A 22,074-nucleotide genomic window follows, 5' to 3' on the forward strand; every position below is an offset into this window, starting at 1 on the left:
CACACCTGGTTACACACTTAGTTACACCTGGTTACACACCTGGTTACACACTTAGTTATACACCTTGTTACAGGTGGTTTCACACCGGGTTTCACACCTGGTTACACACTTAGTTACACACCTGGTTACACACCTGGTTACACACTTAGTTATACACTTTGTTACAGGTGGTTTCACACCGGGTTTCACACCTGGTTACACACTTAGTTACACACCTGGTTACACACCTGGTTACACACTTAGTTACACCTGGTTACACACCTGGTTACACACTTAGTTATACACCTTGTTACAGGATGTTTCACACCGGGTTTCACACCTGGTTAAACACCTGGTTACAGCTGGTCACACACTTGGTCCCAGTTGGTTGTGTACCTGGTTACACACCTCCTTAAATGTCTGGTTACCTATCTGATTACACACCTGGTATTTCCACCTCTGCTGATGTAAACTATTCTGATTTTAATTTAGTCTAAATTCCACAACAACAACAACAACAACAACAACAACTTCCACCACCTTATGAAGAGTCTCTCTGAAGCTGACATGGCTGATTTCAGGATTCTGTGATGACTCAACAACATTTTGGGTTTAACAGGGTTAACTTAGTTCATGTCAGCACTAAATATCTTCAGCAGTGTGTGTGTGTGTGTGTGTGTTAATCTCCTGCCTCGTTAACTATTGATGTATAGATGCAGTATTGATGTTGTCATTTAGTCAGCTTGTCACAGTGAGACCTGGAACAACATGACAACCTGTGTGTGTGTGTGTGTGTGTGTGTGTGTGTGTGTGTGTGTTCAGGTTGTGATGAACCCTCAGAGGAAGATCATCTGGCCTGGAGGAGAGACAGAGAAACCAGTCGGATACCAGATGTCGACTAAACTGAAGGTATAACTGTCCCTGTCACTGTCCCTGTCCCTGTCCCTGCCCCTGCCCCTGTCCCTGTCCCTGCCCCTGTCACTGCCCCTGTCCCTGTCCCTGTCCCTGTCCCTGTCCCTGCCCCTGTCCCTGTCCCTGCCCCTGTCCCTGCCCCTGTCACTGTCACTGTCACTGTCACTTTCCCTGTCCCTGCCCCTGTCCCTGCCCCTGCCCCTGCCCCTGTCACTGTCCCTGTCCCTGTCCCTGTCCCTGTCCCTGCCCCTGCCCTTGCCCCTGCCCCTGTCCCTGTCCCTGTCACTGCCCCTGTCACTGTCCCTGTCCCTGCCCCTGTCACTGTCCCTGCCCCTGTCCCTGCCCCTGCCCCTGCCCCTGCCCCTGTCACTGTCCCTGTCCCTGTCCCTGTTGCAGAGAGCTGTCTGACAACCAGATGAAGTCATGAAAATGTTCTAAATATAACATTCACTTAATCTGGTGTTGATTTTTTCGGTGGTCCTATTTTTATGTGTCTAAAATACATTTTGCTGCTGCCCTCGTCCACAGGCACCAGACTCCTCCGACAGAAACACTGATTCTACCTCACAGCTCTCGTGTTGTTCAAACGTGTCGCTGAGGATTTTCTGTTTTATTCACCGAAGTCGTAAACTTTTATTTCTGTCAGGAGTGTAATTAAAATATTTCACCCCCCCCTTCTCTCCTTGTGATGACATCAATGTACAAATAAGCAGATGACATCATCTGCCAACCTTTAGCGACTTTTGGAGCTAATGCTAGTTAGCTTTAATTGGAAAACAGTAGGCAACACTGGGTCAGATTTTAACGTCAGTCTTTTATTTTACTTTCTGTTGGCTTTGCTGACAGACAGACAGCTTGCTGCTGCTTGATGGCTAATGTTAGCCTTGGCCACTCTGTGCTGTGCACTGACCAGACCGGAGCTAGCCAGGGGCTAGCGGCTCAGCTTTTACTGCTGGTAACGCCGTCCCACCCTCTGGGCTCTCTTTACAGTGCTCTGGTGAGTAAGACGCTTAATTTGAACCTCTTTAGCTCTGTTAGCACTGTTAGCTCCATCAACTGTGCTCATGCTGCTAACAGTGCTAACAGAGCTACCAATGAGTTAACAATGCTGAAGGGGTTCTGTGGCTCAAATTAAGCTGCTTACTTACTGGAGCGACCTGTGGGGAGACTGGAGCATTAAAAAACAAATGCAGAAATGCCCTGATTTTGGTGGAAAAATGGTGTGTACTTTTACTAAGGTGTGTGTGTGTGTGTGTGTGTGTGTGTGTGTTCAGATTGTGACGATCCATCAGGAGCCGTTTGTTTATGTGAAGCCAACAAAGACTGACGGGACGTGTAAAGAAGAGTACACCGTCAACGGAGTCTTAATCAAGAAGGTGATCTGTACTGGACCCAACGGGACCATACCAGGTACACACACACACACACACACACACACATATTTAACAACACCAACACAGGTTCTTGTACTTCTGTCTTTGTGAGGACTGAACCATCTCTCTCTTACACTAACCCTGACTGTATCCTGAACACTTAAACCAAGTCTAACCCTCTGAAGAGGTGAGGACCAGCCTCAGTGTCCTCACTTTCCAACAATGTCCTCACTTTGGTGCTCAGATACAATGTTTGGTCCTCACTATGTACCATACACACACACACACACACACACACACACACTTGTGCGTACTGACATTAAACTTTGTTGTTAGTATTTCTCTGTAATTTCACGTATTGATTTCAAAATGAATTCAAATCAGAGTTAAAGTCATTGATCAGGACGGACTGAGACAAACCAGCCGTCATCAGATCAGATTCAGCTGCTGCTGAGCTCTGATTGGTGCATGGGAGTTGGTGATGTCAGCTCTCTCTAATGGACTGGATTTTATTAGAAAAAGATGATGTCATCCATGACATCATGAGGACCTGAGTTCCAGAACGGTCCTCACAGAGACAGAAAAGCACACTGACACGTGCACACCTCCTCTCTAATCCGTGTGTGTGTGTGTGTGTGTGTGTGTGTGTGTGTGTGTCTGTGTCTGTGTGTGTGTGTGTGTGTGTGTGTGTGTGTGTGTGTGTGTGTGTGTGCGTGCAGGTCAGCCCATCGTCCCTCAGTGTTGCTATGGTTTCTGCATCGACCTGCTCATCAAGCTGGCGATGAGCATGAACTTCACCTACGAGGTTCACCTGGTGGCTGATGGGAAATTTGGCACGCAGGAGCGAGTAAGTATTTGTGTGTGTGTGTGTGTGTGTGTGTGTGATACAGACAGATCATTAACTCAGCAGTAAACCTGTAGTCTGTGCAAAGATCCAGTGTAGTGATGTCGTCCCGTTTAGAGAATGATGTCACTTCCTCTGTGTGTGATGTCATCTGAGCTTCTCTGTGGTTTGTTGTGTGAGACGCTCCAGCTGTGTGTGTGTGTGTGTGTCAGTGTGTGTGTGTGTGTGTGTCCCTCTGGTTAGCTCATGGCCGTCACTCTGCGCTGAGCTCAAATGGCGGTTAGCGCTGACATCAGCACGGTGTGGTCACAGTAGCGTAGCGCCCGCCCTGTGGTTAACACCGTCAGCTCTGTCATCACTGTTGTTAGCACTGTTTGAGGAGTTAGCATCGTTAGCTGGAGCTCTGTGACCTCCTCTTCTTGTGTGGTGCTTTAACAGCAGCTGTTTTTAACGTATTAATATTCAGGAGTCACAGCTGGAAGAAAGATGGCGAGCGATGATGTCACTGTGACTCTGACCTGTTTACTGATTCATCACAGAGGCTTGTTACCATGGAGACCACCGCTCCGTCCCTCACTCTGACCTTGTTGAAGCTGAGAGACATTCAGTCATTACTCTGCTGCTGCTCGCTTAGCTGCTGCCTCCTTCATCTCCTCCTCCTGCTACACCTCCTCTCCTCCATCTCTCCTCTGTCTGTTTCTTCTGCTCGATTAGCTGCAACCTCCTCCATCACCTCCTCTCCTTCATCTTTATTCTCTCACATCTCTCCTCCCAATCCTGTCTCTTCCTCTCCTCTTCCTCTTCCTCCTCCTCTCCTCCATCTTTACTCTTACACACCCTTTCTCCTTTCTCCTCTGCTTTCTCTCTCTGCTGCTGCTCTCCTCCTGCTCTCACCTCCTCCTCCTCCTCCTCCTCCTCCTCACAGTTGTATTTATAACTCAATCTGACAGATGTGTAGATGAAATCAAACCACAGACAGATGAAGTTATTGATCATTGATCATAACAACAGTTACAGTGAAGCAGTCGTCTGATCTCAGGCTCCTCCTCCTCCTCCTCCTCTTCCTCTTCCTCTTGCTCCTTCTCCTCCTTCTGCTGACTGTAGTATTTCTGAGTGAATCTTCATCAGTTGAATCTTGTTCTGTGAATAAACCTGCTGCATCACACGTGTCACTTGAGGATCACACACACACACACACAGGGTTATAGGATCATTAGGATTTTAGGTCGACGTATCTGACCTGTGCTCCTCCTGCGTCTCCTGCAGGTCAACAACAGTAACAAGAAGGAGTGGAACGGGATGATGGGGGAGCTGCTGGGAGGTCTGGCCGACATGATCGTCGCTCCCCTCACCATCAACAACGAGCGCGCTCAGTACATCGAGTTCTCCAAACCCTTCAAATACCAGGGACTCACCATCCTCGTCAAGAAGGTCAGCTGACTCTCACACTCAGCTCCTCCGTCCTCCTCTCTCCTCAGGTCACCTGCTCTGATCTCAGTCTGTGCTTAACTCCTTGTTTTTATTCCACCTGGTTGTGTTTCCTCTCACACACAGTGAATCCAAGTGAACCTGAACGCATCACTACAAATCAGGAGTGATTTCTGTTCTGAATCATTTTAACTTTCCAAATCTAAAGCAGGATTGTCGCAGTATTCATGTGTGTCTCCACCTGCCCGCTTGCATCCGTCCAAAAGTTTAAACAACCTGTCACAGAGGACAGGATGTAGCGTGGCGTTCGCCTGCGGCTGAACGTTAGCAGACACCATGTTCACTGCTGTCGGAGTTGGAGACAACACAGAAACAACAGAAGTGGAAAATCCTTCTGATTCACTGAACTCAACAATGTGGCAACATTTTGCTTTGGGCACCTGCCCCCCCCCCCACACACACACACACACACACACACCCTACACCCACTGTACAGCCCTGTTGCATACAGCAGAGTGAGGGTGGGGTCAGAGGGTGCAGCTGCCCCGGCCCTCGCTTCTCTTCAGTTACAGATGAGAACAAACCCAACACTCTGTTTATCTGTTGGATATTTGGAGTCAAGTTGTGTGTGTGTCCTGAGTACAACACAAATACAGCTTTAGTTGATTGAAGATGAGACAAACAGTCCCGGCTGGACGCTGACACCGTTAGAGATTTATGTTTGGTTTCATTTTGGTTTCGACATCTGGTCCAAAATTCAGTGTCAGGATGACATGTTTAACACCAGCTTCAGTTTGACGTAGAGTTCTGACGACGCATAACGCTGATATTTTGTTGGTTTTAAGTAGGGCTGTACCCAAATATTCGGATATTCGTTTCTATGGGTAGGTATTCGTTATGAAAATTTGGTATTCGATATTCGTTTTTTTTTTTTATTTACTTTTTTTTTTTTTTTTTTTAGTATTAGGCTTTTTTTTTTTTTTTTTACATATTTTTTGGTGCTAAATGTAGTCTTTTTGTTGTTGGTAAATGTCAATAAAAATCAAAACTTTTAAATTGCATTGTTAAAAATGTGAAAATATAGTATAGCCTACCAACTGAGCTTGTGTGCACGGCACGCTTGAGTGCATCCGTCTGAGGCTGTGGATCAATGCCAAGTTTTACCACTTTATCACTATTCCCTCTAACTTGTAGCTGTTTTTTCGTTATCTTTTGAATTTAATATGAATTATGGAACCGTTTTTGTCAACGTTTGTTTCCCCCGTTTTGTACAATAAATTATTGTTTAAAGTTTCAACAAGTTTCTTTTGGAGTGCGTGACACAAGTGTGTTTTGAAAACGACCGCGGACTGTCACCTGCTCAACGCATCAGTACCTTCGGATGCCATGACAGTAATAGCCAATAATGTCAAAATATCATTTACAGACCGATTTAACAGACGATCACTGCTGCCCGACCCGCAGGTCCATTTGCGGGTCCCGCGGGTTACGGGTCGACCCGCGCATCACTACTCAGCTCAGTCTATAAGGCTGTACACAACAGTAAGGCTATAGACATTATATTCTATTCAGGCCGGCAGAACCAGCAGCGCATCGGCTCTACAGTGCACGGCACTGCTGATTAACCATTTTATTGTGCAGCAGAGTGTCTGCCAGCAACCAATTACTTGCAGAGGCTTCCTACAACTTGTTTCAACGGTTCCGATTTAATCAGAAGACAAATTAAACAGGATGACTAGCCAATGTGAAAATCAAAAGAAAGCATAGAATAATGTACTGAAGGACACTGTTGTGCCATCACATTATTTTGTGGTTTGAGAGCAAAGATCCGGTCGCTGCTGTGCAAAACTCCGCAATACAATTAGGTCCGAAAAAACCCTGGAGGAGTGCTTCACAAGGAGTCTTTGAAAGGAGCCGAGCCTGGCGTAAAACCGGAGAGAGCAGGCAGCACGGCTCACTGTAAATCTCCAGGTGTGATCACATGACATCAGAAGATGACACAATGTGCTGATGACCTCATCAGCGCCACGCGTTATTCCACCAAAGCGACTGTCAGCTGGTCGATGAATAAACAGACACACAGATGTCCCTCCATGACACACAGCAGCTGCTCTGTGGTGACGTGTCAACTAACACGAGCAATGTTTTTGTGTTGCTTAGCAACAGTCCAGTCCTGGTCCAGTTGCCGGTCCACATCTGGGTGGGCGGAGCCAAATAAATAATTAAATAAACAAACAAATCAGAACCTGTTGACACTTTTTACTGTTGATAAATGTGGAAGTGTTGTAAAGAAGCATCATCACACAGGCTGTGAACATGTGCGGCCTCGTGCTGACGACTGAATCACAGCCGCGCTTATATGAAGTGCATCAGCGCTCCCTCATGTGTCGTGTTGGTTAAGTCACCAAAAACCAGCGTCTTCCAAACATCTCGCCAACGTCATCCTGACGTAGAATACTGATGTTTAGTTGTAAGTTATGGAGAGCAAAACCCAGTGTCTGCATGATGTCATGATGGCGCCTGGCTCAGAGGCAGAGCAGGTCGTCCACCAATCAGAAGATCAGCGGTTCGATCCCCGGCTCCTCCAGTCTTGAGCAAGATACTGAACCCCAAACTGCTCCTGATGCTTCCATCGGTGTGTGAGTGTGTATGGTAGCCTCGGACCGTGTGTGTGAATGTGTGTGTGTGAACATGTGTGTGTGAATGTGACTAAAGGGCTTTGAGTGATCAGAGGACTAGAAAGGCGCCGTACAAGTGTCCATTTACAGAACAAGAAATTCTTAGACATTTGAAATGCTCTCAAACTGATTTCCATTCCAACCAAAGCTGAACATGTGTCCAGTCTCTGAGTCTGTGGGCAGGTCCTCACCTGTCTGCACGTTCACACAGTTACAGGAGTAGTTCAGTAAAAAGAAATGACGTATCCTCACCTGACAGTTTGTTTGATGTCCTGCGAGTTACCACCCCATGAATGACGTCACGTCCTTGACGTACAGTTACGTCCTCAGTGTGAAGTAGACGTAGAGTTACAGAGGTCAGATTTAGGAACAGAAACATGGTGAGGACGATCCTTGAAATGACTCAGAGTCCACACAGTCCCAGACACCTGTCCTCTGGGGACAGTCTGTGTTGTTGTGACCTCAATCACCACCCCAACCTGCCTCCTCACAACACTGGGACTGCTTCCTTGTTTCCTTCAGTCAGTGCGTTGGTCGCAGGCTTTCTAGAAAACCTTTATATGAATTTGGGTGCGTTGCTTTTTGTAGGAAAACGTACGAACAGTTTATGAGAACAGCCTCAGAGAGAACAGTCCCTACATGAAACAATCATCTGTGGATGATGCTGAGAAACCAGGTCAGGGTGTCTGACAGAGACACTGATGTTGAATTTTCCAGTAGTTTCATCATGTTGGAGAGAAGACGCCGATCATCGACTGATGTCCAGCTCCACAGATCAGAGGAAACTGTGTCATTTAGATTTTTGGGTGAACTGTCCCTTTAACACAGCGTGATCCCAGCACAGCAGGAAGAGTTTGACAGCGTCAGCCTCTGTCCCGCTGCTCTGGAGGATATTTTGGGATGTTTTAGGTCAGACTGACCCAGATCACAGCAGCAGGTCGATACTTTCCATCGAGCCTCGGCTCGTCTGATCCAGGGTCAGCTCTGCAGCGGTGCTTATATGATAAACTGCCTCTGTCCTCAGGACCAGCACACAGGACCAGCACACAGGACACACACAGTGATTTAACTGTGAGGAGATCGTTCAAAGGTCTGGACAGGAAGTCAACGTGTCGTCTGTGGAAAAGTCCCAGATTTATTCATTGGACAGATTTTTGTCACTGGATTTATTCTGTACAAACACAGAGATCAGACTTTATTTATCCTGAGCGAAGGTGCTCATGAGGCTGACGGGGACCTGACACAGAGTAAGCAGTAACAGAAGGAGAGAGAGAGCAGATACAACAGAACCTGAACAGTCCAGATTATTAATAACTGAACATACACAGAGTCAGAACAATAAACTGAGAGCAGCTGTTTACCCTGTGTTTAAAGGCTCAGTCACAGCTGATGAACCCTGTTATTACTGAACCTAATGATTAACGTGTGTGTGTGTGTGTGTGTGTGTGTGTGTGTGTGTGTGTGTGTGTGTGTGTGTGTGTGTGTGCGTGTGTGTTTGTGTTTAGGAAATCCCTCGCAGCACTCTGGATTCATTCATGCAGCCGTTCCAGAGCACACTGTGGCTGTTAGTCGGTCTGTCGGTCCACGTGGTGGCAGTGATGCTTTACCTATTAGACCGGTTCAGGTAATCACATGACGTCATGTCAGACGATACAGCAGAGCTCCATATGACATCACACTGCAACACCGTGCAGCACAACATACACAGTCTGTCTGTCTGTCTGTCCATGTAGTGACATCGTTACCTGTTAGATCACCTCAGGTGATCAGACTGTTCAACACAATAAAACACTGTGCCATATGACACAATATGAAACATGGTGTGATGCGATATGACACACTAATGTGCAATATGACACAAAACAACACAGCTCATTGTGCTGTTATATTATCATTTTATCAGTGACATTAAATAATTTTGAAAAAACAAAACTATCATTTATAGCAATAATGTCTGGGACAATATATCGTCCAGTGAAAGCGGGGGGGGGGGCAGGAGCCCAGGGGCCCACTGTCTGATAACCCGGCCCTGACTGTGCTCCTCTGCAGCCCGTTTGGAAGGTTTAAAGTGAACAGTGAAGAAGAAGAAGAAGACGCCCTCACCCTGTCCTCTGCCATGTGGTTCTCATGGGGAGTACTGTTGAACTCTGGGATAGGAGAAGGTCAGTCGTCCCCTCAGCTGTCACTTCCTGTCCCTCAGTGCTCCCCGCTACACCTCAATGTCACCTGTCTGTCTGTGTGTGCAGGAGCTCCCAGGAGTTTCTCAGCGAGGATTCTGGGTATGGTGTGGGCAGGTTTCGCTATGATCATCGTAGCATCGTATACTGCCAACCTGGCAGCCTTCCTTGTGTTGGACCGGCCTGAGGAGCGCATCACTGGCATCAATGACCCCAGGGTGAGACTCCGCCCATCACGTCCTCCATAACTCTTACTGTTTCCTGACTTGTTACTGATGACCCCAAAGCTGTTTTATTTTAAGGTTCTAACTTTGAGAAGAGTCCCATCATCTGCTCCATCTTTGTGTCCCTGATGTTCCCACATTAGTCCAGTAGGACGTGTTCACGCCGCACTTTAAAAATCAACGAAGTTTTTACCAAAGTTCTCAACAGAGAAATGCTAAAACACAGTTAGATTGAAAGACAAATAGATTAGGGCTGTCAAACGATTCACTTTTTTGATTGCTGAATTTCAGCAGTTAATCATAATTAATCGTATTTTAATCACATTTAAAATTCCATTATTTTGCCTGCGTTTCCACACAACAGATGATTAACGGCACCAAACATCTTGTACAGTCTTGTTGGTAAAACACCTGACATGTAGCTGAAATCAAAAAAAGGCGATTGAAATAAATATTTCTCATGACTGCAGGTGAGTTATATTGAAGAGAAAACATCAGTAATAATGTTTTATAGTGTAAAAACAAGAAGGAACACAGTCATGTGATGAAACAAGATGCAGATGTCAAGTGGAACCCCAGAGGGTAAAATATTCAGCTTGGAAAATTCTGATGTGGGTAAGGACGTTCTTCCTAAGGACAGCAAGCAGGTGAATTCCAAAAATATTTCCCAGATATACTATTACGAGCAACAGCAACATCCAGGGAGCGTATCAAGCCCCGATCGAACCTGAGGAAGACCTCGCAGCTGCTCTGAAAACAGGTCGGAGGTGAACAAAGCTTTACAAACAGAGCCAGGGCAAGCGGTTTATCAAACAAGCAGCATGTCACCGAGACTGCTCACTGACGCAGGAAGCAGAGTGGGACATCTTCACCTGAACAGTATGTTTGTCCATTCACATCACGTCCACACAGAAGAGGTGTCAGGATGCATATGTTCCATTTTACTTACCCAGAATGCACCGGCAGCAATCACCCAGCAAAACAATTACAGTGTCCCAAAGGAGAGTTAAGACATTTTTACACAGAGATGGCACCAAAGAGCCGCTACGACGTCCCTACTTTGTATTTTTACACAGAACCGAAACAACAGCGGCGTCATGTGGCTACAGACGGCATGATGACATCATGGACGCAAAAGACGCATGACAGACATGACGTTAAACACAGCAACTTGTGACATATAACATATGTGTCAGCAGCTCTTTGTAAACAATAACAATGACATCACATGTCAGTAACAATCATTTAGCGTCCCTGTTATATGGCGGCTGATCTCATCCTCTGCTCGGAGGGTAAAGAGCTCCTGGACCTCACTGTTTAAGTTAGCTGCTAACTGCTAACAGCTGCTGTTCTTCTTCTTTGAGTTAGCTGCTAACTGCTAACAGCTGCTGTTCTTCTTCTTTGAGTTAACTGCTAACTGCTAACAGCTGCTGTTCTTCTTCTTTGAGTTAGCTGCTAACTGCTAACAACTACTTTTTAAATCTCCTGCCGGTTAGTTGCACACAGAACATGTCGCAAAACGTCAGACCCGTCCTGTCCCCTTTTACAAAGATTTGGCGCTGTTACCACCTCCACTGCAGCCGATCATACATTTTATACGTACAAACATGAGGTAAGAGTAACGGTGTGAAACTCTTGCCTTGACCCGACAGTTTAAAAGGAGCTTATAACTCTGACAGTGAATATTTGATAACAGCTGACCTGCTCCTCTGACTCTGTGTCTCGTGCTGTTGTTTGTAGCTGCGTAACCCATCAGATAAGTTCATCTACGCCACAGTGAAGCAGAGTTCGGTGGATATCTACTTCAGACGGCAGGTGGAGCTGAGCACCATGTACCGGCACATGGAGAAACACAACTATGAGAGCGCTGCTGAGGCCATTCAGGCCGTCAGAGACAAGTAGGCCCTTCATTCAGTCAGTAAGTTGTCCTGCACCGTAGACCGGTGTGGTCCTGACTAATTCCTGATGTTTTCCTCCTGCAGTAAACTTCATGCCTTTATCTGGGACAGCGCTGTGTTGGAGTTCGAGGCATCACAGAAGTGCGATCTAGTGACGACAGGAGAGCTGTTCTTTCGCTCCGGATTCGGGATTGGAATGAGGAAAGACAGTCCGTGGAAGCAGAACGTTTCTTTGGCCATTCTCAGGTATGAAATACCCCAATGTTGACCTACAGAGACCCGACTGAAACTCTGCTGATACCCCACAAATACCCCTCTTATACCCTTTTAATTCCCTATGGATACCCTAGTGACCCCTCTTTGGTACCCTTCAGATACCCCACTGATACCTTAGTGACGCCCCTTTGATACCCTACTGATATCCTGATGTCTATCTAATATTTTACTGATACCCTTCAGATAGCCCATTGTTTTCTTTCTGATACCCTGCTGGTACCCAGCTTATACCACCCTGATAGCCTTCTGACACACGACTTATACCCTCCTCATCTGAGATCTGACTAACACCCCACTGACAACCTATTGATATGTTGATAACCTGATGATGCCCAACAGTTATACTCCACTAATACCCTTGTGATACTCTTTTGGTGCCGTACTTATACCAGCCTCATCTGAGACCTGACTGATACCCCACTGTCTTACTCTGATACCCCACTGATATCTTTTTAGTACCCTAGCAACACCCTTATAATACCCAATACTTTGGGTTAGGGTTACCCCTCTGATTCTCTACGTGATACCCTACTGATACTTGACTGATACTCAGTTGATACCCCTCTCCTGCCCCTCATGTCCTCATACTTTATTTAACCTTAATTGTCTCTCGTCAGCTCTCATGAGAATGGCTTCATGGAGGATCTAGACAAAACATGGGTTCGATACCAGGAGTGTGACTCCAGGAGCAACGCCCCCGCTACCCTAACCTTCGAGAACATGGCAGGTAGGAAACACGCCTTCACACAGGTGGGAACGTCCTGATGTAGAGCTTTGTCTAAGTTGATCAAAGCTGTAGCTTGTTGCTTCATATGAACGTGTAAAATGCCGATTGTCTTTTTCAGGTGTGTTCATGCTGGTTGCCGGGGGCATCGTCGCCGGGATCTTCCTCATCTTTATCGAGATCGCTTACAAACGTCACAAAGACGCTCGGAGGAAACAGATGCAGCTGGCCTTTGCTGCTGTGAACGTCTGGAGGAAGAACCTGCAGGTACCACACCCTGTTCCACTGTTCTCTAACTGTACTGCAACTGTTCTCTACTGTACTGCACTCCTCTCCTGTCTCTGCTGCGTTCACTGATTTAACCTGTTCAGCTCTACTCTCTCTGCACTGCTGCTCTTCACATGATTTTATTGAACTTTATTTTATTTTGCTTCGCAGGAACAAAATGTTTGAATCAATGATATTTTCTAGATTGTGTTTATCGCTGGATGAAGGTCTTTCTGTTTGTGACTGTAATAACAACCTGTTTAATGTCATTAGTTTATATTTCAGGGAGTTTATCACCATGAACCTGTTGTAACTGCTCATATTCAACATGGAGTGGATAAGGCTGAAGGCTAAAGGTCAAAGGTTTAAGGTTGAGGTGAGTGGAACTGAGAGTTGAAGGTCATGTTGTTTGAGTTTAGTTGGATCAGTGAAGGGAGAGGACTGACTTTAGTCTTTGTAGCCACATTTTTGTTGTTGACAAACGGAGACGATAAACTAAAACCAGATGAAGGAACGGTCCAACACGCTGATCTGTTGATCTGGAGTCTGTTGACGTTTTGCTTCTGTAGTGTGGGCGGAGTTTAGGGAAATGAGAATCGTTGCTCTGATGCTCTGGACTGTTGGCAGCTGTTTGGTGTTTTTGCTTTTGTTTTGATTGATGTTGTGACGATAGATCTGGAGGTGTCTCTGAAGAAGACTTTACATATCTGGATCTGATTCTTTACGTCTTGCCTGTTGGCGACTGGCGGCTGAAGCCATTATGTTTTCAGGTTTTCAGGTAACGATGAATTGATTAGAATTTGGTGGTCACATGTCACTGTGACCTTGCAGCCATCCAATTTGAATAAATCTTAAGATTGCCTTGAGGGAATTCATTCAAATTTAGCACAAACGTCCCCTCACATTAAACATTAAACATATCGGATTTTGGTGGTCAAAGGTCACTGTGACATTGTGTGAGTCTCATTCTCGAGAACACACTATCTCAAAATTCTCATGAGGGAGTTTCTTCAAATTTGGCACAAACGTCCACCTGGACTCAACAAGAAACTTATTGGATTTTGGTGGTCAAAGGTCAAGGTCACTGTGACATTGTGTCAGTCTCATTCTCTTGAACGCAAAATCTCAAGAGGGCCTTGAGGGACTTTCCTCAAATTAGACACAAGCATCCACTTGGACTCAAGAATTAAACGATTTGAATTTGGCGGTCAAGGGTCAAATGTCAAGGTCAGTGTAACCGCACAAAACGTGTTTTTGGCCATGCTGCCAAGGGTGAGATGTTTGAGAAGCATCCATGTTTTCACAGACATGAATATAAATTGTAAGTGCAACTTGACTAATCTGCGGAGGCAAACAGCCGCAGGGCGCTGATTCTAGTTTATTTAATTCTGATTTTGGCAGCGTCTGTCCTTGTCCTGTCTTAATAATAATAAATCATCTCCTCTGATCCATAAATCAGAAGAAAGAGAAATGTCTCAGAAAAAAACAAGTCTGAATGTAAACAAGATGAAGAACTTGTCACTTTTAAAGAGGAAGAATAATAACAGGTTTAACTGAGATAAATTCATTTATTAAACACTGAGACGCTGTTATAAAACTAACAGAGATAAAGCTTCAAATGTTTCAATCAGGGATAATAAAATCATCAACAATACTTTAAATCTCTCTGTGGGAGTTCAGATAAATCAGAACAAATCTGAGCTCTCTTTCCTTTTTGGACACAAAATCATTTTCCTACAATAAAAAGAAATAAAAGCTGAATGATGTCAGAGGTCTGACATCTGCCAGACCACAGTGTGTCCCGTCTCATGAGACCAGGCTCAGAGTCTCTGCTCACAGAAATATTCATGATGTTGTTTGTAGCGTCTCTTCAGACGCAGCAGCCGTGTTTTTATCCAGACTGCGGTTCAGAGCCGTCACAGCGAGCCGAGCACTGAAGCATGATGGCAAAACCAACACGAGGCGTTTTTCCAGACCGCTTGTCGAGTTACAGGACGCTCGGTGTCCACAGGGGTTCCTCTTCCTGTCCACAAGCCTCCTGTTCGCTCCGTCAGCTGACTCACTGTCGTCACGACAACACATGCTAGAAATGAAGAGCTGCAAGAGGCTTCTGGATGACTTCCTGCTCCGAGGACAAACGCTGGAGTTACTGACGAGGGGCTCTCTTAAATATTCATGTGTTCATTATTTCAGCTGTCAAACTCTTTAATTGTGGACACATGAATGTCCCTGACTGCAGGTTTGGACTCAGCAGCAGAGAAACATCACAAAGTCATAAAATAAAAGGTTGTTTGTGTCTGTCTTAAATAAACGCAGCTGAAATGAGATGTTTCTAAAAGAACATGAACGCATCAGAGACAAAAACACATGTTTACTGACGGAGCCTTTTTATATCAGCTCATCAAATCATACGTCCGTCTGCCAGAAATCTGACAACAACACAGAGAGACGAGTCTCTGAGGACTAAAAACAGCCACTGATGATTTAAGGCTGAATTTATACAGAAATATAATCAAATTAAAACAGCGTCTAAAAATGTAAAATCTGAACCAGTCTGCACAAATATTCAGGAAAAATAACGCCACGTGGAAATACAAACAATCCAACAAACAATAACATGTTGAGACATGAAAGTGGATAAAAGTTAAGTTAAATTTTAGTGTGTGTGTGTGTGTGTGTGTGTGTGTGAGAATAATAAAGTGAGTCAGTCACATGAATAAATCAGTCGTGCAGAGACTCTCAGCTCGTCAGTGAATCAGAAACTGTCCGACATGTAACATGAGGATAAATAAACACAACATATGTGTCTCATGAATATTGATGTGAAGCTGTGAGTCACACTGATCTCAGGTCTGCTGACTGAAGAGTCGTTTCTATGTTTCAGATCAAACTTTAATGTGTTCCTGTCGGTGGCTGCTCTGAGATCAGTGGCAACACCCAGAGGACGCTGTACACGCTGTGGTACGCGACTCAGTGACACACAGAGCAGGACAGTAGAGACGTCGTTACCTCAGACTCCGCCCCTCGTCCCCTCAGACTCTGTAACGTAACATGTCCTCGTCTGTAACGTAAGGCACTCATATTTTGGGAAGCCATTTTTACTGCGCCCCCTGGTGACCTGGAGGTGAAATCAGCCTGTAGCTCCTCTTGCATCCAGCGACCCGTCTCTGACACGTCTCTGACACGTCTCTGTCACGTCTCTGACACGTCTCTGTCACGTCTCTGACACGTCTCTGTCACGTCTAAGGGGCCGTACACATGCTGCGTCTTTTGCGCCCTCAAATTCATTGTTTTCAATAAAGACGCGCAGCAGGCGAGCTCAAACGTCAGAGCGATGCTGTGCTGGAGTACACGCATTTTTCAGGGCGTGATGGCTGCACCCTGAGATAAACTAAGTTCAACTTTTGGAACACGGCACACACTGCATGTCATGTGACGAGGACCAACCAATCACAGCCCTCAGATATCTGTCCTGTAAATATCAGTGTGTGATGAATATGGAGGAGGAGTTGATCATGTTAGTGCAGAGCTGTCAGAGCGTCACGTCTGTCCCACAGACACACAGGAAGTAGATCAGCTCTGACCTCAGGGTTTCAGGTAAACAGGCTATACCTTGCTTGTTATGGTTGCTTAGCAACCTCAGACACAACCTGCCGCCAAGCTCTTGAGATCTGGAACAGAAGAGGCACAAAGGTAGCGCCCTGCACCGACCTCATGTTTCCCAGGTGGTTAAAGACGCAGTGTGTGTACGGCCCCTAATGACGGCGCTGGATGCAGGAAGAACCACAGATACTCAGCGTGCTCCGTCAGTCCAGCATCAGAACTGGTGAACTGTCCCTTTAATACGTTCAGCTTCACCTGCATGATGTCACGACTGAGACACTAACTGTCTCCTGTGGACATCGTCTCATCGTCTCCTAATCTGCACAGAAACACAGACGATAACTTTAATGGCCGGCGGCAGACGACCTCGTGTCTCCTTGAGAAATAAGTGCGTCGTTAAAGAAGCTGCAGAGCTCATAAAGATTAAATCAAACTTTATTGTTCTCTGCAGACGAACACAGAGCGTCACAGCTCAGCACAGGAAATATACACAAACTAAACTCACACAGAGAGTTTGGAGTCGAGCTGCTGCTGTCGTCATAATAAAGACATCAATAATAATTCATCATAAAATAATGAAACAATATTTTAACTTCATTATTCAGCGGCAGCTTCCTGAACCAGACCAGTGAGACTGACTGAAATATAACGTGACAGAAACTTTAATAAAGTGACCAGAGTGAGCGCTCAGAGACACTCGCACACGTTACAGAAACATGACGCTGAGGAAGAAGAAGAAGAAGAAGGTGAGAGGACAGACGGACTGATGACAGAGCTCTTTGGTTAAAGTGAGTTATAGCAGCTTCCTGTTGAATATTAATGAGGTGACGACAGAGTGCTGCAGAGCTGATGACATCACACTGCAGATGGACCAATAAAAACACAGACTGACTTTAAATCAGCTGTTAAAGTCTCAGAGAGACAGAGGACGTCCGAATGCTGAGGTCATAATGCAGCACTGACCAGAGCAGAGCAGAGCAGAGCAGAGCAGAGCAGAGCAGGGGGGGTCGGTCAGTGTCCCTTAACTGTGAGGGAAAAGTCCTTAAGTGATGTAGAAACACAGAACTTCTTCATTGACCCAAAGAGAGGACATTATAAAACATCTAAGAGAAGAAAATCTTAAACTAGAGAGTCGTTTGTTTAATGACGGCAGGTTCACTCATTTACACACAGATGTGATGCTAAAGTCTGAAGAACTGAACAGCTTCATACATATAGAACATAACCCTTTGGAGGAGGAGCTGCAGAGTCAAAAACAAGATTTAAGGGGATTTATGACGAAACTTCTCCTGGTTAGAATTCATTCAGTGTCCAGGAGCTGGATTATCCTCAGAGGTCTCTTCCTCTCAGAAACACACACATCAAACACCTTAGCTTCTCTCCCTAAGTATGACACTTAGGGGAGGCTTAACTTCCCCTTATCTAAGGGACTTACTTAAAGGTGTTGAAGGGAATCTCCTGAAATGCAACCTTAGTTATGGAAAAACAATAAGGCATTTACTGCAGTGAGACAGATTTTAGTGTCCATGTGTGCTTGTGATACCTAAGGTGTTTTGTGCAACAGTTTAACTAAGTTTAAGGGATTTCTTAAGTATAAACCCAAAATAAGGCAAAAACCTTAAATACTTATGTGAACAGTTTACAAAAACCTGAGGGAAAAGACTTAAGGGTGTTGTGTCTTTTATTTTAAGGAAGCCTTAACTCTTTAAGGGGAATCTTAACCCAGTAAAAACCCTTAATGAAGACGTTTCACATTAAAATAATCAGAAATTATCAGACGCTGCGTCACAGAGGAGCTGACGTGAACACATGAATGTCTCTATCTAGAGTCAGTGTTTGGTTTGTCCGTTCTGGGCTACTGTAGAAACATGGTGGTGCAACATGGTGATCTCTGTAGACGAGGACCTGCTCCCTGTGGAGATATAAACGTAACCCAGAACACTACCATTAGATTAGATTATAATCTGAAACACTGGAGCTTTAAATGAGTCCATGAATAAATTAATAAATTAATAAATATTCAATTAAATGAACCAAAAATATTCAAAATGAATGTAGACATTAATCAAGTCATAAAATGTGTTTAATTTGCTTCTTTATGTTTTTGGTTTTGTATATTTTTTATATTTAATTTCACCATTTTTTATTTTTAGTTATTTTTTATTTAATTTAAATATATTTTTGAATGTATTCATTTTTGTTTATGTATTTTTTTTATATATGTATTTTTTCTTTGCATTTCCAACATAATTTATTCAGTTTTTTATTTTCTTTCCTGTTTCATTATGTCAATGAGCAGGCTGTCATTCAAAGTGTGTCTACATTTATTTTTAAGATTATTTTTGGCATATTAAATGGAATATTAATTAAATTATTGAGTCATTTAATTGATGCTGGCAGCCTCTGTCCTCCACAGGAAGCTGCTGTGTGTATCCAGATGTTGTGCAGCCTCGTCAGCAGCTGCATCCTGTCTGACAGAAACACATTAATAATCATGTCTGCTGGATTAGCACTTCAAACGTTAGCAGCTAAAGGCTAGCAGCTAGCGCAGGGTGATTAGCACTTCAAACAGCTGTGTCGTGAGGCGAGACGTCAGCAGAGCAGCTCTGAGAGGAGCCACAGATACAGGAGGAGGCCTCGGTCCTCCAGGAGCAGGGACAGAGGAGGAGCAGCGTTGTTGATGGATTATGATCCACGACCTGTCAGAACGATACAGAATAATGTTCAGTCACCCAGCGAGTGTGTATCTGTAGATGATGAGCAGATTGTGTTCTGGTGGTCAAAGCTGCGGTCAGACAGGACGGAGGTGAAACCTTCACTTTAATCCAACTCCTCGTCAGGACGGAGAGATGAAGAGGAGGCAGAGATGCTGCAGGATCTTCATCACTCATTGAAATATGAACACACACACATATCAAACACATGTTGACATCACTCAGTGTGACGTCAGCTTCTTGATGATGTCATTATCTCTGATGTCTGACTCACTGGATGTCGACTGTAACTGTGAACATACATTTGGAGTTCTCCCTTCACTCCACACTCTGCATTGTGTTACTGTTTTCAAACTCCTCCGAGCAACAACTGTCACACAGACACACACTCACACACACACACACACACACACACACAGTGACAGGCTTTGAAGAAGATTTGGATCATGAATTAAGACATGCAGCTTTTTGCTTTCAGTAAATTGTACAATGAATAAAACAACCTGTGAATGCAGCACAGACTCCGTCTCACAGGACGCTCATGTCTGATGTTGATCTGTCATCGGTCGAGGAAATAATTTGCCACGTCTTTCCAAACGTCTCCAGTCAAACTAAACCTCAATGAAATCCTTTTTGCTCCGGACTTCTGATCTCGGACTCTCCGCCAGATCAGCAAGTTTTCTGTTGCTGCTGTGGAAGGAGCAGCTCTCCTCCTGCAGAGTCTGCCCAGTTAGCATGAGCTAACACAGCAGCAGTGCTAACATCCAACACTCACACCAACCATTAACAACCATTAGGTAACATTAGCCATTTGATGCTAACAGTTAGCCCTGTCACTGTGTGTCTGCCTGACAGTATTCTGCAGGGATGCAGTCGATGCATTCTGGGCTTAGCTCCGCCCAGGACAATTGTGATTGGTTTAGAGGAACAAAAACAAGGCAGAGCGTGCTGACACAGTGCTGTGGAGAAAGCGTCCATAAATCCACTCAGAAAGAATAAAAACAGAACTTCACCTGAGAGTCATCGTGTTTTTAAGTTTCCTTCAGGATCTCAGTGATCCAGTGTCTGAACATGGAGCTGCTAACAGATGATTCATCCAACCTTTAAAGGAGCTATATGTAAGAAATCTAAAGCAAATAGTCGTAAAATCCTCCTAATATGTATGTTCATATAACATACTGATCTCACCGACAACAATAGTACAGCCAGAATATTCGCACTTAAAAAACATTTTTACGGTCCGCAAATCATGTTTATGATTTGAATTTGTGTTTTGGCCTGTTGCGCCACCCACCGCCGTCTACCAGTCACACAGTCAGTAGAGTCTCAGCATCAGTTACAGTTACGACTGAGCTACAGCAGCACGGCAAGCAGCATTAGCAGTGTCCCGGTACATAGCATTAGCAGCCAGCTCCTCCTCAGCTGTATCCCGGCAGCAGCGTTAGCAGCAGAGAAGCCGGACTTGCTCGAACGGTCCTCTGGAAAACTGAAGATCAAGGACGCGGTGACGCGGCCCTGCCACAGCAGCCGCCCGTGGGCAAACAAATCAGTCTCCAGCGTGCTGCTGTCCAGCAACCTCGAATCTGTAGGGGAGGGGGGGCGGATACGACTCGCGGCAGTATTTTGAATTTGAGTGCAGTAACCTTTTTGGCCACATTCTTACATACAGCACCTTTAATGGAGATCACTTTGACTGAATGGAAATATATACAACAAAGAAGTAATGCCCTGTTACTGCTGTAGCTAGTTAGCTAGACATGCTAACATTAGCAGCTTACATCATAGCGTACCAACACACAGTTTAATGTGTTTCTTTATCTTTAGCTACTCGACCACAGAAGCTATAAACTGAGCTCAGCTATGATTGAACGGTTAATTTAACAGCTGTGAACCACCAGAATACAAAGTGTGCATCATCTGTTAGCTCGTTAGCTACTGTTAGCATATCATATCTACTGTTAGCATAGCTCACGCCTTGTGTTGATAAGTGCGATGCTATCAGACTTGTTAGCATGTCTTCCTTTATATTTCTGTTGAAGTCAGCTGGAGCTTCAGTCTGACACTGGTCTTTAGTGTTATTCTTTTTTATTCTAATATAACCGTGAGTTTCAGTTCATGTCATCAATACCTGTAAGCTACAGGGTTAAGGTGGTATTTTGTGTAGTTAAGGTGGTACTTTGGAGGGTTTGGAGTGATAAAGTGGTATTTTAAAAGTTTAAGGTGGTATTTTTGAGGATTAAAGTGGAGTTGCAAGGATCAAGGCGGTATCTTGGAGGGGTAATGTGATATTTTGCAGAGTGAAGGTGGTATCTTGGAAGTTTAAGGTGGTATTTGATACTAGCTGCAGATGTGAATAATATTTCAGTGTTCATGGTGTATTTTTTATTTCTCACTAAATGATCAAAGTCTTCCACTATTGTGTCTCTGACGAACTTTAATCTTTGACAGATGTTAAAATCTGTTTAATCTCTGAGTTCATGATCAATGTGTTTGATTGATTTTGTTTTTTTTCCATTTCAAACTGAATCCAAATCAGGGCTGGATATTTAGAACAAACTCAGTCAGGTTAAATATGTGTGTTGATATAAAGTATTCTGTATTTGTCTTCAGGTCCCGTGTGTTGACTCAAACCAGCAGTCCGTCAGCGTATGATCATAATAATCAAACGTACAGAAGATATATTCACTAAGAGTTATAATAATTGCACATATCGTTAATGAGTTATATCCAATTAACGCCAATTCTCAGAGCGGCAGAGCGCACTCTGACACAAACTGGAGCGCTGATAAATTGGGAGCGCTGTCTGAATGTAGCGTTGGGTTATCCAGAGCAGCGCACTCTCAGAGTGGCAGAGCGCACTCTGGACACTCTGTCTGTGGAGACGGAGCAGCAGAGCGCCGAGCGGAGTGAATGTGTGATTAACTTAACCGTTGGTTCATTCATGTAGAAATATAACGCTGCGTTTCTTCCACCAACA

At 44.7% G+C, this 22,074-nt stretch overlaps 1 protein-coding gene across 1 annotated transcript in view; it reads left to right on the forward strand.

The window, feature by feature from the left end:
• LOC126395005 (glutamate receptor ionotropic, NMDA 1-like) overlaps positions 1–22,074 on the forward strand; it is a 77,690-nt gene that overhangs the window by 44,992 nt on the left and 10,624 nt on the right. The window contains exons 10-20 of the mRNA XM_050052180.1: positions 802–888; positions 2,166–2,301; positions 2,984–3,111; positions 4,375–4,539; positions 8,720–8,838; positions 9,264–9,376; positions 9,461–9,609; positions 11,356–11,513; positions 11,598–11,759; positions 12,407–12,516; positions 12,635–12,780. Of these exons, the coding sequence (XP_049908137.1) occupies positions 802–888; positions 2,166–2,301; positions 2,984–3,111; positions 4,375–4,539; positions 8,720–8,838; positions 9,264–9,376; positions 9,461–9,609; positions 11,356–11,513; positions 11,598–11,759; positions 12,407–12,516; positions 12,635–12,780 (1,473 nt within the window). The remainder of the gene's footprint in view (positions 1–801; positions 889–2,165; positions 2,302–2,983; positions 3,112–4,374; positions 4,540–8,719; positions 8,839–9,263; positions 9,377–9,460; positions 9,610–11,355; positions 11,514–11,597; positions 11,760–12,406; positions 12,517–12,634; positions 12,781–22,074) is intronic.

This window comes from Epinephelus moara, chromosome 8, assembly GCF_006386435.1.
Source record: "Epinephelus moara isolate mb chromosome 8, YSFRI_EMoa_1.0, whole genome shotgun sequence".
NCBI lineage: Eukaryota > Metazoa > Chordata > Actinopteri > Perciformes > Serranidae > Epinephelus > Epinephelus moara.